At 46.8% G+C, this 18,671-nt stretch overlaps 1 protein-coding gene across 2 annotated transcripts in view; it reads left to right on the forward strand.

The window, feature by feature from the left end:
* The window catches only part of FOXN1 (forkhead box N1), a 521,814-nt gene extending 506,352 nt beyond the window's left edge, over positions 1-15,462 (forward strand). For both annotated transcript variants that reach the window (XM_085649114.1, XM_085649115.1), the window contains exon 11: positions 10,510-15,462. In XM_085649114.1, the coding sequence (XP_085505240.1) occupies positions 10,510-10,790 (281 nt within the window). In that variant the 3' untranslated portion in view covers positions 10,791-15,462. The remainder of the gene's footprint in view (positions 1-10,509) is intronic.
* Positions 15,463-18,671: the final 3,209 nt, after the last annotated feature.

Consider the following 18,671-nt stretch of genomic DNA (forward strand, 5'->3'; position numbering starts at 1 on the left):
GCTATGTCAATCTGCCAGTACCCTGCAGTTAAGTGAAAGGTACGTAGAAATTTGGCTACCCCTAGTTTGTCTATCATTTCATCTGCTCTTTGAATAGGGTGAGCATCTATTTTGGTGACAGAGTTAAGCCCTCTATAGTCCACACACAACCTCCTTTCTCTCTTTCCACCCCGGGGATGGAGTTTGGGGACTAGAATCATTGGGCTGGCCCAGGGGCTCTCAGAGGGCTCAATAACCCCTAGCTCTAGCATCTTCAGCTCTGATGCTTTCCTTGACTTGATCAGACTGGTGATAGATTTTATTTTTTGTTTTTGACAGGTGAACTGTCACCAGTGTCCACATCATGGGTACAGCAGTTTATCTGACCAAGAGTCAAGGAAAAGAGCTTTGCATACTGCTGCAAGACTTGCTTGCAATCAGTCTGAGAGGGTGTCTGAAAAGACAACTCCATCCACTGACCCTTCTTTTGGACTGTATGAGAGGAGATCAGGGAGAAGTTCACTCTATGTCTCCTGATCCTCATCAATCACCATCAGCATGGTGGTGTCAGCCCTGTCATGAAAAGCTTAAGGTGGTTCACATGGATCACCCTTTTGGGTGTCCTGCTTGTGCGCGGGTCAACCAAGTAGGTGACCTCACTTTTCTTTTTTAAGATGGGGTAAGGGCCACTCCATCTGTCCTGGAGAGCCCTTGTTGCCACTGGCTCCAAATCCCACACCTTTTGCTTTGGTTGAAATTTTACCAGTGCAGCTTTTTGGCCATACCAGTGTGTCTGAAGCTCCTGGCTTGCCTCAAGATTCTAGAATGCTTTTTCCATGTACTCAGCCATTCTGGACCTTAGGCCAAGCACATAGTCCACAATATCTTGTTTGGGTTCTTGGGGAGGCTTCCCCCAACCCTCTTTTACAAGACAGAGTGGTCCCATCACAGGATGGCCAAACAGAAGTGCAAAGGGGAAAAACCCTACTCTCGTCTGTGGCACCTCTCTGTAAGCAAAAAACAAGCGTGGTAAGAGGACATCCCATCTCCTTTTGAGTTTTTCAGGGAGCCCCATAATCATGCCTTTCTATGTCTTGTTGAATCTCTCAACAAGGCCATTGGTTTGTGGGTGACAGGGTGTAGAAAACTTGGACTGTACTCCACACTCTTTCCACGTGTGTTTGAGGTAACCAGACATGAAGTTGGAACCTCTGTCTGAAACCACCTCCTTAGGACGCCCTACACTGGTGAAGACACCAATAAGGGCCTTGGCTACTGCAGGAGCTGTAGTAGTCCTAAGAGGAATTGCCTCAGGATACCTAGTGGCATGATCCACTACCACTAGAATGAATATGTTTCCTCAGGCTGTGGGTGGTTCAAGTGGACCCACTATGTCAACACCTACCCTTTTAAAGGAAACCCCAACCACTGGTAGTGGTTTCAAGGGGGCCTTTGGGTGTTTTGCCACTGGCTTGACAGGTGACACAGGAGCTGACAAACTCCTTTACCTTCTGAGACATCTGGGGCCAGTAAAGTGGCTAACTAGCCTTTCCCAGGTTTTGGTTTGGCCCAGAGGCCCAGCTAGAGGAATGTCATGAGCTAAAGTTAGGAGGAACTCCCTGTACTTCTGAGGCACTACCACTCTCCCAGTGGCTCCAGGGTTGGGGTCTCTGGCCTCAGTGTACAGTAGTCTCTCCTCCCAATAAACTCTATGGGTACCACTGACATCTCCCTTTTTCTGTGCAGCAGCTTGCTGCCTCAGGGTTTCAAGAGTTGGACAGTCCTGCTGTCCAAGGCACAGCTCTTCCCTAGAGGGTCCAATGGGCTCAGTTCCCTCTGGGGTGTCTATGTCCTCTCCCTGATGAGAGGGGTCCTGATCCTTTTGCTGTTCAGAAGCTGGTTCCCAAGTCTTCTTACGTTTTCTCTTGGAAGGTTGGGCCATACTGTCAGGCTCCAACACTTCTTTTTTACCCTGTTTTCTGCTCTGTGCTCTTGTTTTACACACACCATCTCAGGGATATCCAGCATTGCTGCATGGGTTTTCATTGCCAAGCAGACATGCAGCTGGAAGCTTTGGAGAGACCACTACCTATTTCAGGCCAGTAACCACCACCACACACACCCCTCAGTCTAATGTTACCATAACCATTGCATGGTTAGTGGTAACACTGTCAGCATTGGTGACTGGGTACGTTCTCCCAATCAAGTATTGCTCAGGGGAAACCAGTGTGTCTCTCACCATAGTGACACTGGCATCTGTATCCCTCACAGCTTCTATCGTAGTTCCATTATTCCAATGGTATTGCAAATACTTGTTTAAGTTGGGTGGCCACACATCTACAGTGGCAAACTCAACTTCCCCTTCTGAAACTAGAACTGCTTCAGTGTGCAACCCGATTTGCTCTTGGCACACTGTTGATCCCATCTGGAGACTGGCTACACCAGGAGTAACTGTACTAGGTCTAGGGGACTTCTTGTTAGGACAAGTAGCATATCCAGGTAAGTGTACCAACTTTCTACAGTTGTTACACCAGGCCTTTGCAGGATCAAAGTTATTTCCCCTGTACTTAGTAGTAGATTGGGATGGGTTTTGGGACCCACCCCTCCATGCAGGTTTTTGGGGCCCTTTTGAAGACTCAGGCTTTTTATCTTGCGGATTCTCATCCCCGTTTCCCTGGGGAGGTTTTGTAACCCCTTTCTTTTGGTCACCCCCAGTGGTTGTTTTGCAATTACTTAAAATATGTTAATTCATAAACAGATTGTAAAGTCCATTGAAATCATGCACATTGTGCCCAGTTAACCAACCTTCTAGTGTTTTAACTGAGTAGTCTACAAAGTCAATCCAGGATTGTTTTGGGGTTTTGTGAGCCCCCCTGAATTTAATTCTATATTCCTCAGTTGTGAGTCCAAATCCCTCAATCAGAGTTCTCTTCATGAGGTCATAAGACCCAGCATCTGCCCCATAAAGGGTCAGGAGTCTTTCTCTGCAGTTACCAGAGAACAGTTCCCAAAGGAGTGCCGCCCCCCCCCCCCCCCCAGTGTGACTTCTTCACTTTTCTCATTTCACAGGCCCTTTCAAAAGCTGTGAACCATTTTGTGATATCACTCTCTTCATATTTAGGGACAATCCCTTTGGGGAATTTAGGATCATAGGATTGCTCTTTTTTTTATAACTAATTTTATTGATTTTAGTGAAAAAGCGAGCATAAACAAAAGCAAAAACAAAAGACCAGCAGCAAGTAGAAGCATCAATGCACAGCAGAGACATAATGACGTTATGACAGCTAATACATCCTGAATAGCCATAGAACATGATAGGGAACAGAGTCACGCCCACCACGGCCAAGGCCGCCCCAGGGAGTTTCAGTCCTTTATCACCCCCCACCCATTTGCACCACATTTTGCGGTATTTCTTTGGGCATCCCCTGGCTTTGTACAAGGGCTTTTCCTGCGCCGCACACCAGTCCACCCCCCTGCGCCATCGTGTCATGGTGGGCGCCTTCAGGTTCAGCCAGTTCGCCGCAATGTCCCTCTTTGCCACCATCATGGCTGTGTTTATAAAGAGTTTGTCAGCCCAAGAGCCATCCAGCCCCTCGGTGACCCCCAAGAGTAAGTTCAGTGGGTTAAGAGGAACCTCTCAGCCCAGGACCCCAGTGAGTTCTCCCACCACCGATTCCCAAAAGCGTGCAACTACTGAGCAAAGCCATACCATGTGGTAAAAATCAGCTTGTGGTTGGCTACAGCGGGGGCATGACGCATCAGGTCTCAGCCCTGCGTGGTGGAGGCGCAGCAGTGTAAGGTAGGCGGCATGGAGGTAGTATATTTGGACTAAACGGAGCCTCGCCGAGGCTGTGATTGTTTTGGGTGTCATTAGCGCGTCTCTCCAAATGTCCTCTTTCAGGGTCCCGGGCCATCCCTCCCATCCGTCTCTGAGTCGGTGTAGTGTGTTCGGAGTGTGGTTCGTGAGGGAGCGATAGATGCAGGAAATCTCCCTTTTCCCAGGTTGCCGGTCATGATTTGGGCTTCGGGCGGGCTGTATTCAGGTAAGGAGGTGCCCTCTGAGATGTGGGAGTGGAGGGCGTGGCGTAACTGCAAGTAACGGTAAAACTGTGAAGGATGCAGGGAATACCGGGTTTGCAGGTCTTGGAAGATGCGCAGACGGCCCCCCTCTCCATATGTCCCCCAGCTGCGAGACCCCGATAAGATCCTACGCTCTGAAGCCAGATAAATAAGCGAGCTCTTGGAGCTAGGTGCCCTGCCAAAGTGGGGTATATTGAGTCAGTTAGCCCGACCTGTGGGTGTGGTGCAGAGAGGCCAGAAGCACCCCACGCGTGACTGCGGGCAGGGTTCTGGGGATGGTGCTCCTGTACAGCATCCCTTGGATGCTGGACAAGCCCAGGACATGTAGTTCCAGTCTGTATGTTGGGTCGGACCAGCCACCGTTGAACCAGTCGTGTATAGTGAGGAGCCAGATTGCTAAGTAATAACGGTACAGGTTTGTCATCCCCAGACCGCCATCAAAGGGTTGGATCTGGCACTGAGTGAGGGCCAACAGGGGCCTCCGACCTCCCCAGAGGAACTAGGTAGCTAGACTGTCTTTCTCCCTGAAGCAAGTCCGTGAGAAGAGCAAGGGTACATTCTGGAATACGTATAAGAACCTGGGTACGATCATTATTTTAAATGAGGTTAATATGCCCATAGGACTCAGCGGCAGCGCTTGCCATCTAACGAGGTCAGCTCGAACCTTTTTCATTAGCAGGGTTACGTTGAGCGACCAGGCAAGGTCTGGGAGGAGTGCAACCCAGATCCCAAGGTACTTGAAGGACTGTCCCTGAAGAGGTATCGTGGTCTGCCAGTCAAAGCACTCTCTCGAAAGATGAAGGGGGACCAGAACGGACTTAGCTGATTTCAGTTGGAGGCCGGCTCAAAGAGACTCAATGCTCGAAGGCACTGGGGTCCCGACTGCGCTGGCTCAGCCAGAAAGAGCAGAATGTCGTCCGCGTAGAGGGCAATTTTGTCCTCCCCCAGCTGGGGCAATTTCCACGCCGTAATTTGCTCGTCCGACCGTATGAGGCAAGCGAAGGGCTCCATTGCCAAAGCTTAGAGGAGGGGCGAGAGGGAGCATCCTTGCCTCGTGCCTCTCCTGATGGGGAAGGGCTGTGACAGTGCTCCATTGACCAGTACTCGGGCCCGCGCCTTACTGTATAGAGTCTTTACAAAATTGCAGAAGCATTTCCCAAATTCCAGCTCCATCCAAACCTCCTCAAGAGTTCGCCAGTCCACTGAATCAAAAGCTTTCTTGAAGTCAAGGAGAAGGAGCGATATGTATGGGGTCAATCACTGCTGATTCTCCAGAGCGAGGTGAAGGCGCCTGAGACAGTGTCTGGTGCCCTGAGAGGGCATGAAGCCGCACTGGTCGGGGTTGACCAACTTGGCCAAATGCGGACGCATGTGATTGGCTAAGACGGAGGCAAATACTTTGAGTTACGAGTTAATGAGAGAGATGGGGCAGTAATCGGAGCAGTGCTTCAAGGGGGGCTGGGACTTCGGAATCACCACGATGGTGGCAATATCGGTTTTCGTACAGAACGAGCCCCTGTCAGCCGCCTCGGCGTACACCTCCAGAAGGTGAGGCACTAGCATGTCTCGGTAGGCCGCATAAAACTCCTGCGGGAGTCCGTCCGGCCCTGGTGTCTTACCAGAGGCCATGTGAAATATGGCTTTGTTGATCTCCTCTAGAGTGATTGGGAGGTCCAGCGCCTCCGCCTCAAGCTCACTAAGCTGCGGGAGAGAGATCTGCTCCTGATGAAGCAGCTCTGGGAGCGAAAGACTGGGAGGATGAGTGGAATAGAGGGCGGCGTAGTAGGTGGTAAAACACTGAGCTACCTTCCCCGGGGAGTGGTGGATCAAGCCATCTGTAGCTATCACTTCCAGAATTATGCGGTTGGCCATTGGGTACGTGGCCAGTCGATGGAGGAGCTTCCCATTTTTGTTTCCCCGTCCATAGACTCTCACTACAGCGGACCTCCACAACAACTTGGCGGCCTCCAAGGAAATCTGCCTAATCTCATCTCTCAAAAAAGCCAATCTTCTAACTTGGGCCTCGGATCTCCCCACAGGTGGCTGGCCCTCGATGAGGGTGGCATGAGCTTCCAGTAGCGTAAGCCGGGAGTCTTGCGCAATTCGTTAGAGTTTGAGCTGACCCTTAGCAAAGCCACGAATGGTGGCCCTACCAGCTTCCCACAGGGTACAAGGGAAGGAGACCGAGCCATGGTTGGTGGCGAAGTAGTGTTGGAGGTCGTCGCCCACCGATTTCCTAAAATCTTTATCCTGGAGAAACCAAGCATTCGGCCTCCAAATCGGGCGCAAAGACTCTCGGAGATCGCCTTTCTCCATCACTAAGGATGAGTGGTGGGATATGCCTCTGGGGAGGATGGTGATGTCTTTAATTACCTGACAGTCCATGGCTGGCATAAAAATATAGTCCAGTGGTGCGGGATGCTGAGGTGTGTGCGTGTATTGTCGGGCCAGTAGATGCCAAAGTCTCCAGGCGTCTGGATACCCCTAGGGCGGCTGCCCAGTTCATCAAAAGATTAGCGTGGGTGATTCTAGTGGCCGAGGGGGCTCCGGCGGAGTCAAGGTCAGGGTTCATGACTGTGCTGAAGTCCTCTCCAATGATGGTCATTCTCTGGGGTGAGGCGGCAACCAGATCTGCAATACGCTTAAGGGTGGAGGTCATCAGTGATGGCTGGGAGTATATGAACAGCAAGTTTAGGGCCACAAAGCTACCCTTGCGTAGCACGAATGAGAGGGTGCGGCGCACAAGAATAGCTACGCCCCTCGACCCTTGATTAAAACCCGAATGCCAGACCCCGCCATAGCTGTACCTCGCCAGGAAGGGGCAGTTGTTGCCTGCAAGGTGGGTTTCTTCAAGCAGCAGTATGTCGACTGCGTGGCGTTGTGCATATTTCAGGACCGCTGTTCGCTTGACTCTGTCTAACAGCCCATTAACATTCCGGAACATTATGTGAAGCGTTCTCCTCCCACTATGATTGTCAGTCATGGGGGATACAAGTTTGTGATGAGACTCATGGAGCGGACGTCAGACGCAGGAGGAATGCTCCGCCTGCATGAGTTAGTGAGTGCATCGTTGTATTGCGAGTTGTGTGTGCTCTTGCCGTGCTGCTGGTCAGAGGTGCTGGTGGGATGAAAAAGATGTGTCAACGAAAAACTGGGACAACGGTCCCTTTTCCCTACCCTCCCCCCTCCCTATACTTCGGGAACGGAAGCATCTGTCAACCCTAACGGAGAAGAACTAGAAGGATGTTCTGTGGTAGTGTCCATCAAGTGAATTAAGTGGCGGCATGCTTGTTTACTGTTAAATGGGGCGCAGAGCTGATTACGGCGAGCAATTTATTGCGGACTCAGGGTAGGACCTTGAGGAGGGCCGGACTCCAGGAGAGATCAGTGTCCGTTGGGTCAAGTAGGGATGAGCGGTGAGGAGTTCCTCCCGGGTCCGAGAGGTTCGGAGAGCCAGTACGACGTGAAGTTAGGCGGTCACTTGGAGGTGTTCCGGAAGCTGGACGCTGACAAAGACCCAACAGTGATTCTGATCCGGCTCGCTGCGGGCCTTGTCTCCTGTGCGAGCGTTTTCGTTTCGATCGTGGTTCAGGTAGGTCCCCTCGGGCATCCTCCGTGCGGCTATTGGGAGACTGGCCCCGGGCACTGAGACATAAAGGGTGTTCCACCATTAGCCATGTTCAGGTTTCCTCGGGGGATTCGAAGAAGAGGGTCTTGTTTTGGAACAACACTCGGAGGTGGACCGGAAAGAGAAGCCTATACTGGATGTTTAAGGCACGAAGCTTTTGCTTGACTTCTCTGAAGGAGCATCTTTGGCCCTGGACCTCCCGGGTATAGTCGGGAAAAATCATGATCACCTGGCCTTGATATTAGAGATGTTACTGCTTGCGTGCTTCAGCCAGGTTAGAGTCTCAGTCCCTGAAATTAAGGATTCGCATTGTTATTGGCCGGTGTGGCGCAAGAGATTGGTGGGCCCGCTCAATTGCAAACCATGGGGAGAGGGAGCCCTCGGACATCCACGAGCGCAGCCAGCGTTCCATGAAGTCAGATGTTCGGTCCTGTTACGAGCCCTCAGGAAACCCCACCAGGCGGAGGTTGTTTCATCTCGACCTGTTCTCGGCGTCCTCGTCTCGTCTGTGTAATTCTTGGGTTTGACTCTGAAGGTGGCCGACCTGGCTTTTAAGCTGTTGGACATCGTCCTCCACTGTGGAGATGCAGGACTCCATTTCTTTGATCCGGGCCGTGGCGTTACGAAGGTCTTGATGGATTAGAGTCCTGTCGACCCGGACTTCTTCGATCTTGCCCTCCACTGAGAATTGGGAGGTGCGAATGGCCTGGAGGTTAGTGGTGAGATCCGTAGCGGCGGGGGTATCTTTGTCTGTGGGCCCTCCCGTTGCCCCGGTTTCGGTGGTCGTGTATTGGTCCATCTTGGTCTGCGTGGTGGGAAGTTTCGCTCCCCGGTCTCTCCCCATGATCTTGCCCAGCTGGTGGAACCGGGACCCCAGGCACGTCCAGCACGGTCAAGGAGGAAAAACAGGGAGCGATCGGATCAGCAGCCACGGGGACACCCTTGTGATGGGGGCGGGGGGGTTCGCAAGCAGTAGGTAGTCGCTCTGGTCTGCAGCTCAGGGACGGCTCCGATAGGCCCCGCCAAAGTAGGTCACCGCGTGGTCCCGCAGTTAATCTCCCAGGCGTCTGCAGCAGGTCCCGTTGAGAGGATGTGGATTGGGAGGGGGGACTAGTCAGCCAGGACCATGATCGTGCTGTAACTTCACACCGCCGAACCAGGAGGGACCCAAGGATCAAGGATGTTTCTGGGTAAGAACCAGAATCTGAACGTGCTCTGTGCGCATGAGCTCTCAGGAGCGGGGGAGGGCCGCCGTCCACCAGAAGGGCAGAGTCTTTGGTATTGAAGGCAGGCAGGTCCTCCGGGTTTCTCGAGGTTGCTGGCTGCCGGACACACCAGGATTTCATTGGAGCAGGTTCAAGGTGGGGACAGGCCGGTAGGGCTGGGGCCAAGTCAGTCGGCGTCCTCCTCTTGTTAGCTTCGGCATGGCTGTTCTGTCCTTCTTCTTCTTCTCTTCTTGTATTCTTTGTCTGAGGAAGTAAGGTTCAGGGGTGTCCCTATATACTAGATTATGGGGTGTTACATGTAGGTAAAAAGGTTGGGACCAATGGGTCCCTTCCCTGGGGTGGGTACACCCCCTATTATGCCACCTTCCAGTGGGAGAGGGCATTAGCCTTTTCCTGGTTGGCTGGGTCCCCCCATCTGCAAGGTGGTGGAGACCGAGAGCTGTGCTTTACCTCGCCTCCCCCACTTGAGGAGTGGAGTTGGCAGAGGTGGGCACACCTCACTTGTTTTTCCCACCGGTTATCCCGCCCAAAGAGGGGGTCAAAACCAATGGGGACCAGTTGCTGAAAGCAGCAAGTGGCCTGGGGAAGCTCACAAAGACGGCAAGGCTTTGAAGCTTCCCCTTCGTGGACCCTGCCCATCCTGGGGGAGGCTTGGCACCTCGTCCCAGGGTGTGCATTGTTTTAGGCCCCGAGAGCAGCAGTCTCTTTACCCAGGGGTCCAGAAACATGCTTGGTGGTGGCAGCTGAAAGCAGCCACTCAGCCTGGACACTAGTGGTAGGTCGTTTTTCTGGGGGCATCTCTAAGATGCCCTCTGTGTGCATTGTTTATTAAATCCAACGCTGGCATCAGTGTGGGTTTAATGTGCTGAGAAGTTTGATACCAAACTTCTCAGTTTTCAGTGTAGCCATTATGGTGCTGTGGAGTTCTTAATGACAAGCTCCCAGCACCATATACTCTTTACGGCATTGCTGCACGTACAATGGCAAAGAATGAACTTATACACTGTAGGGGTACAGGGCTCTTGCACCTGTACCCTCACCACTGGTATAGGGCACCCAGCTAGAGGGGTGGCTGATCTATGCCAGGGCAGTGGGTTGTAGACATGGCACACAGGGATGTGTGCCATGTCGACTCTTCACTTTGTTCAGCACCAAAACACGCAGCCTGCAAAGGCAGTGTGGGAGTGTAAAGGTACAGGAAGTCTAAGGGTGGCACAATAAGTGTTGCAGCCCTTAGAGGCCTTCCCTGGTCACAGTGCCCTGGGTACCTGTGGTACCATTTACCAGGGGCTGACCTTTGGCCAGGGATGCCAATTAGGTTTTGTTTTCAATGCAGTTTTAGGGAAAGAACAAAGGCCCTGGGTACCTGATTGGCAGGAGCCCAAGGTACACTCAGTCAAAGCACATCAGCAGCTCAGCAAACAGATGGGGCTAATATGCAAAAAGAGGGCACTTTCTCACAGGAACTGTTTCTCCTGATAATACAGAGCTATAGAATGTCTCAGGAACCACTCTCATGTAATCAAGATGTGTATAACTTGCTTATGGCAGAAATAAACAGAATGTGATGAGATTTTTATATCTTTATTATTACAGGAAATCTTTGGGAAGAACTGAAAGATGACAGCCTATCCCTTGATCCTTTGATCCTGGTGCCCCCTTCGCAAGCCTCCTCACACTACCCTCCCAACTACATGAACTGCTTGAGCGGGACAACCATTGGGAATGTCAATGACTTGAGCACACCAGTTAACAAGGCACTGGTGGGCTTACCGGACCTGCACCACAACAGCGTTTATTCATCCTTTATGGAGCTGGATGGAGTGTCACCAGCTTACCTGAACAATTCCGGATCCAAACCTGTTGCTTTAGTGTGACACACTTTCATCCTTTTGGAAATTAATGTCTAGCTAGTGCCTCGAGCTTCTCTACAGTTTAAATGACTGAACTCCGTGGTTCTAAAACACGTTTCTGGAGGGAGTGAATACAAATATATTGTGATTAACACTTTTAAACAGACCACAGAGTGTATGCTCAAAGGACACAAACAATCTGAGATAAAGGTGGAAAATCAAGTTTTAAGCAAGGCAGTAAAAACATGATATGGCTGAATAAAGGTGAATGATATTTCCAGATCACTAATACCAGCTCCAAAAATGTACATCCTCAGCAATACTTCCATCTGGGTCCTTCTCAACCATGTTTTACATGAAAGGCCTACAGCATGAAGAAGAGGTCATGAATTAATCTGATATAAGCCACACATTGCCTTAGCATGGAGGAACATGGAGCATTTTCTTTGTTAACAAAGAACCGCATCATTTAAATTAAAATGTAGTTAGCTAGAGCTGTTATTTTATGGAACATCATTCAGATCTAGGTTTTCCTTTCATTTCACGAAAAAGAGTGAAGTTCTAAATATGTATTGCACACCCTCTACACTCCAAGGTCTAGAGGAACGAAACGTTTTTACAGGTACATTTTATGACTCAGTACATTATTACCAACTTTCAAAAGTGGTTTGCAATGAATACCGATTCACAATTTGGAAGGGGCGTGTTGTATACGTCTCTTTCAATTTGCAAGTCGGTATGTGTTGTATCATGGTTTTACGACTGTAATCCAGTCACAAGACATTAAAAAATTACTGACTGCCCAGTTGGGGTCGTAAGTTACTTGCACATATTACAAAACTGTTTGCTGGGAAGTAGGCAGTGGTCCAGAGGACCATTGACATCTCTTAAACAAACTTCTTTAAAAAAAATGTAAATGGGCTGCAGATTAAAACAAAGGTTTATTTATTTAAAAGTCATCACAGAAATGGTGTTCTCCTGCATATTCAGCCAGTTTCCTGAAACAAATTATTACAACATTAGTACATCCGGTCCCAAGATACTAAATACCAAAGAATGCACTACAGACACAAATGCTAAGGGGCCTTTTACAATTCATTTCCAATCAGCTTTGATTTCAATTGTGGACGAAAAAGCATTATATTTGAAAACTCTCAAACATTTCAATGATAATGATCTGGTCAAAAGGATAGAAGGTCCTGTTAATGTATGCAAAATATCAAGAGGGAGTGATCTTGCCATTTGCAGAGCAGCCACTTGGCATACAAGATTGTCGAACACTCATTTAGCAGAGTTGAGCTCTGCTCCTTAGCCCTCATTACGAGTATCCTGCACCAAATTTTACTGGTTACGAGTTTTCCCCCAAACTGTGGAATAACTGCTGGGACCCTGTCCTTTTCCAGGTAGTTTTCAACAGTGTCAGAGACAAAAAGCAGGCTAGTGACTGTCTGAGGGGAGCATTGTTTGCTCCTTCTATCCTGCTGCAGCTTTCAGGCCAAGGCAGGGCTGTGGTGTCGCTCACAGCCGGAGCCCCCATTACTCAGATACCTGGGGACATATTTACAAGCCCCTAACACCACTGGAGAGTCACTTTTTCTGACGCTCCAGTGCTGTTGCGCCATTCCCCATATCTACAAGGTGCTGCTAAGCCACTTAACGTGGCTTACCGTCACAATGTAAATATGCCTCTTACAGCCGCAGTCTGCTGGGGAAAAGGGGTGGGAAATGGGTGCTGCTGTGGGAGTTTCACCGCAACACCCATTGCTTTTTTACACTGCCCCAGATTTACAAGGCTGGGGCAGCACCAAAACCTGAGGCCAAGTAATACCTGGTCTTAGAATGGTGATACAAGGAGAAATTTGTAATTTCTCCTTGATTTTTGCTCTTTCTATGTGTGCTGCATTCTGTAGCACACATAGAAAGAGCAAATCACCATTATTGATTGTTTATGTGCAGGAAGGTTTCCCATCCTACACATAAACAATCAAACCTTCAGTGCAGACACCCTTGCAACATAGTGCAAGGGTGCCTTGCGCTGTCACTTAGCACCTTTTTTAGCACCAGCGCTAGGGGAAAATTCAGGGCTGCACCATATTTTTGTTAATACAGTGCATCCCTGTGTTTTGAAAATGTCAGAGCGTGGCGTTGCTAAATTTGGCTTAACACTGCTCTCCGGCATTTTATAGTAAATATCCCCCCAGGTGTCGAAAAACCTGGAATTGCAATTCTGGGCCAAGAGAGACTCAGAATTGCTAGAAGCTGAATTTCATCTATATTTATCACTTCGGGTGAAATACCACAACTTATAATGAGGGTTTTAAGGCCATATTCTCATTTGCTGCATACTAAAGCCTCTATATCGAGTGCCTCATTAATTCTTCGATATTTATTGCACCAATTAAAAAACAATATCTTAAGGATCATTATTTATCGGATCAGATAAAGAGAAACAATTATGAGTTTTCCCGCAATGCTGGAGAACATGCCGATTTTTATGATTGTCCACAAAAATTCACACGTCCTGGTATTTTCCAAGCCTTCCTTGATAAATCTCAGCAGTTCTGCTGTGTTGATATTTACCTGGGAAGAAGTACAATCCACTTGTAATTGCGACGCTGTGCAAAAGTGTTTTTTAGGAGTGTCATAATTTAACAAGGCACTCGCAATTGAGACAAATGACTATGATTACAAGTTCAATGTTGAATTTTGATACTTGTGCGAAAAGATGTGTGCGCACTGACCAAATCCCGAAATATCTCATTGTCACTGTTTTCCCGGGACATGTTTCGACAAATCTAGCCTGCTGAAATTTAAGCAGGGAAATGGCCAGGAAAAAAGGCAAAGTATTTGGGGCCCCATGCATCAATCTAAAAATTCCCAGAATCTGCCCCTTTGCGCCTCCTATTTTTGCATTTGGGATGCATCATTCCAAATGCAAAAATCGCAAACTGTGATTGCATTTAAGGAATCGCAAATTGCGATTCCTTAAATGCATTGCTGGAAGCAATTTAAAATAGTGATTTCGCTATCAGGGGTCGCAAATTACCGAGAAAAAAAAAACAGGTCGGTAATTTGCAAAAACTTTGAAAAATGCTGTAAAGTGCATTTTTCAAAGTTACATGCTACACACACATGCCCCTGGAGCATGTGTGTGTGCAACATGGATGCACATTACCATTTCAGGGGTGCAACAGGGTGTCCTTTTGACACCCTTGCACCCTCGAAATTGCATGCGCAATTTGCGAGTACCTAATGGGTACTCGGAAATTGCGCATGCAATTCCCATTCATTCCTGTGGGCCTGTAGGCCCAAAGAAATGAATGGCAAGCCATTCCTTAATTGCGAGTCGCAATTTGCGAGTCGCAGTTAAGGAATTTGTAGGCATAGCTAATTTGTTACCGATTCATACATGCATAGGCTTTTGCAATTCCTTATTAGCGAATCCTTATTTTTCGCTAATAAGGAATCGCAAATGGTATTTTTGAAGCACGTGCCAGTTGGTGTCTTAAACACCGATTCTGCTTGGTATGTTTATTTCAAAGATTAAAACTCAGTTTAGGCTGTTTTGCCACACCCTGTAGACCCTGAACCTCCGTATAACAGCATTCACTGGGCCCAGTAAATACCCTACCATTTTCCACACAATTGTAATCTGGAATTTAGTGGGAGTACTATTAAGGCCCGGATTACAAATCGTGTAGAACAGGGTGTGTTAGTTACCACATCTGGTGAATATCATTACCATGGGGTGAGGTTTTTACTGGTCTGCTATAAACCTCTTATTCTAAGTTTTAAACATGGAAATAAAACATAATATGCCGATTCATTTTAAAAACACCAATCTCCACATAAACCGTCTTTTTTCCTGTCCTTTTCCTCTGAATAAATGGCCATGCAGGAATCTATCAAGCGAAAACTGAAAGGGTGTGATATTTATTAAACAATCTGTAATTCTAAATCCTGTGCAAGGTCCCCTTTGCATGTGGATTGGAATGTAGTCCTGAACTTGTAACTAGGGTCTAGGACCACAGTGAAGTGCCTTTAAAAAATACTGGTATTCAAATCAACTCTGTCTTTAAAACCAACGTAGGTCTCCGAGAAAAGGGCATCAGATCACTTTATTTGGTTGATAACTGTTGGCACAGCTAACATGTTAAACCGTTATAAATATAAATGTTTGTGACGTTCAAATAATGGAGCCAAAGTGCAACAGGGCACTTCAAAACTGACATTAACAAACAATGCACCTTTGTCCTTAAAAGTCATTCACAACATAGAAAACACATTTGGGAGAATATGTTTCTTTCTGTTCTATGAACCATCAGCTAAAAGCTACTCGCTTCCTTGCCAAGTCATTTGCTTAATGCCTTTCTGTTTGCGTTCGGATGTTCCCCAGTAGGAAGGCTGGCTCTAAGCTTCGCTTAACCGCTACAGAATCACTTCCCTAACTGTAGGGTGGTCAGTTTTTATTTAATTTTTTTATAACAAGAACAAATGAATTGTTAATATTTTTGTGTACAGGCACTATAAAAAAGGAGAGCACATGTACAATTGCTGCACCTATATACTATGCCATTTACAATAATTAAAAAAACATGGTGGAAATAGAGAACTACTATGCAAATGTGTTTTGTGTGAAAAGGGAATGGTGGATCCTTCCCTTTAGCTTTTGGAATAAAGACCACTTTCCCATCTTCTCTGGTTTATATGGTAATTTACTAAAGAAGCTTGCAGCTTTCCTATTCAGCCTTGCTGACCCCACCTATTAGGTACACTATCAGAAAACCCGACCCAGACAGAGCCCATCAACATTTATAGTAGCAGAAAAACTGATATGTATATTATTCTTCCTCTTTAAGCTCCCAACCTTCTTTAAATTGAATGTAATGTGCGATGTGATATAAGTAATGCTACGGTAAGTAAGTTGGTATCTTTTTTTCCACACAAACCTTGTAACCCAACATTCCTTGGGTGATGTTGGAATGTTACTAATTATATATGTGAGACTACGAAGTTGTAAAGCAAATTGCATGCATTCAATGGCATTGTAGGTATACTAACCTGCCCCTCGCTCCCAACATCTTCACATTTGTCAGGTCATTAGAACTACTTTAGAATTACTATTCAGTAAGGGGAAGTTATTCACTTGTAGTCCTAGTTTTGCGTCATAGATACATTTGCTGAAGTCATAAAGATTAGAATCTGCCCAGAACACTTCCTCAATACATATATTCATTTACAAACATACTAATTGGGCAATAAATTGTACATTTAAAAGCACTCAAAGTACTGTACAGTCAGTAATTTAGTAAACCGCTGTATATATTCCAAGGCTGATTTAGCAAATTTCAAATAGTTTTCCATACCATTTATCAAAACAACATGAAGACAATGAAAAAAAAACTACTTGAAGCACACAATCCTACTTTCTGCTGTACAATACCTGAAAACACATGCAGAAATTGAAGTAATTGCTGCTAGTTGTACAATAGTTCTGAATACTTAAGTAATAAGGGGACTGGCCCTTTAATAATCCAGTAACGTTCCCAATTCCATAATGCGTTGTACAGACATTTGCTGGAGAACAATTCTTGTGACAGAACTCAACTTTATACTACTCCTCAAGGAGCTTGATCCAAAGTATCATGACAGGGAGGAGTAACGGTTGTTTATGACTTCAGCAAAGATACCTACGATACAGAACTAGGATTATAAAAGAGTCACTCTTGAGCTCCCTTATGCCTCATTGGATCTTTAGCATTAGTAATAAACATTAGAATACAATAGTAAGCTTTAGAATAACCAAGGCGCCTTAAACAGAGAAGATGGAATCAACAAAACATTAACCAACTGCTAAAGAAGGATTGAGCAAAAATGTTCTTAAGCACAGCCTGTCCTACCACTGCATCTGCTCTGACAACTGCGTCCAAAGAATAGTGCTTGGTAAAAGTATGCACGGAATATAAATTACTCATCAAAACATCCCCAGTTGAAAACTCACTCGAAAAGCAGATTAATTCCACTGATTCTTTATTTGAAAGGAAAACAGCATTTTCATTCAGATGCATGTCATTGCCTTACCTCTACCCTGACTCCTTCTATCACTTTTACATTTTATTTTCCCCCTTGGAAACTTAGTCCCAATGCACAAAATGGCGGCCGCAACTTTCTTCTTAGGTTGCGGCCAGCCAATCACGGCATTGCTGTTGGCGTGTGGATCCACTAAGGATCTGCGTCTCTAGGTATACATAAATATTTCTAATAACAATATTGGTTGGGCGCATAAAATAATCCAAAATACAATTGTATAATTCACTCTCTTTATTTGAGATCTAGGTCTCTTGTCATTAAACTATATTCCCTCATTAATGCTAATCACATTAGTACCAAAAGGCAATGCTCACATTAGCATACCAACAGGGAAAACAAGTGACATCTTTCCAGGGATAGAACATAAAGATTAGACAGAAGTATAACCAAACTAATATTCAGTCTCTACTTGGTTGAGCCAGCTTGAAAGCTTTCAGCCAACACGTGTTTTGCGGCAGACTGTGCCGCTTCTTCACGGCTGAAAAGAGATAACATACTTATTTTCATTTTATAATTACAATCATTAGTACTTAATGTACCAACAGTTCTCTAAATCATATATTTACATCAACTCCATCACATAGTTAATAAGGGGCATTAGACAGTGTTACACCTACTCTGCCCAAAGAACATAAACACTTACATATGAAACATAATTAACGTTTTCATAGGTGATACTTTCAGCAGCTGAGATTAGCTCTGATATGGATCCAAATCCCTCAAGTTTCATTTCTACTAATCTGGAGCCGTCCGGACAGAATGCTCTTATGATCAAATAATCACTCTTGGGGTGGCACTGTGGATCTAACTATCTACCCTCCATATTGTTGTTACTTCTTCCCTGCCACTCACGTGGGCACCTCAACAAAATGGAGTCTTCTTTCCTGTCATAGAAACTAAAGTAGGACTGTCTCTCTGCCATTAAGCTCTTATATGAATAAAGTTGCGGCCATCTTGTGACGGCTAAGGAGTGCACCTCAACCAGCCCATCTCAATCCTGGAGGTCGCCAGGCTCACTCTTGACCTTTATAGAATTTCGGGGTCCCTATGCCTGCTCCTCATTTCCTGGCTCTCCAGCTCTTTCAGGGATAAAGGGGCAGCCATCTTGTAACGGTTAAGGCGTGCACCTTGACCAGCCCATTTCTATTCTGTAGGACACAAGGCTCTCTCTTGACTTTAATTGGACTACTTTACGTCCTCTTTTTCTAAGTGCTCTCCTCTAACAGGATTATTTCTCCTGCCCTTTCTGATCCATACCCACATCATGGCTCAACTCACCTCTCGCTCCTCTGACTACCTTGCACAGGTAGGTCTTAATTCTTTTAAGATTATCTACCCCTCCAACCTGTCGAAGAAAGCGAAAAAGACCTTCAAACACAACCTCCTCAAACGATGTCCTGAAACGCTTATCTCGGACACATATATTTCCACGAAGGGCTCTGTGGTGAAAGACCTCATCTTCTGCACTAACAGAAGAGCCCAATGGAGAAAGACTCTAACTTCTGCGCTTCACTCCAAACAACTGACCAAAACACCACACGGTTTCCGTTTAACCACACTACCCTCCCCTGCTCTTAAGGCAAATCTGACCATTTCCTTATACAATAATGAATGAGAACATCCTTATTCAAGCCTCTGACCTGAACCTCAAGCGCTTTTATAGTATCTTTTTGAGGATTAAAAACACACTTAACTTGAACCCGACCATGCTCCTTCATAGCAGTCTACCCTCAATATCTGCACCCGCTTTACCTTCCCCCAATTCTGCTCCCCCATCTTTACCTATTTACTACTCTGCTCTATCCAACACCTCTG

This window comes from Triturus cristatus, chromosome 3_2 (assembly GCF_964204655.1).
Source record: "Triturus cristatus chromosome 3_2, aTriCri1.1, whole genome shotgun sequence".
Lineage (NCBI taxonomy): Eukaryota > Metazoa > Chordata > Amphibia > Caudata > Salamandridae > Triturus > Triturus cristatus.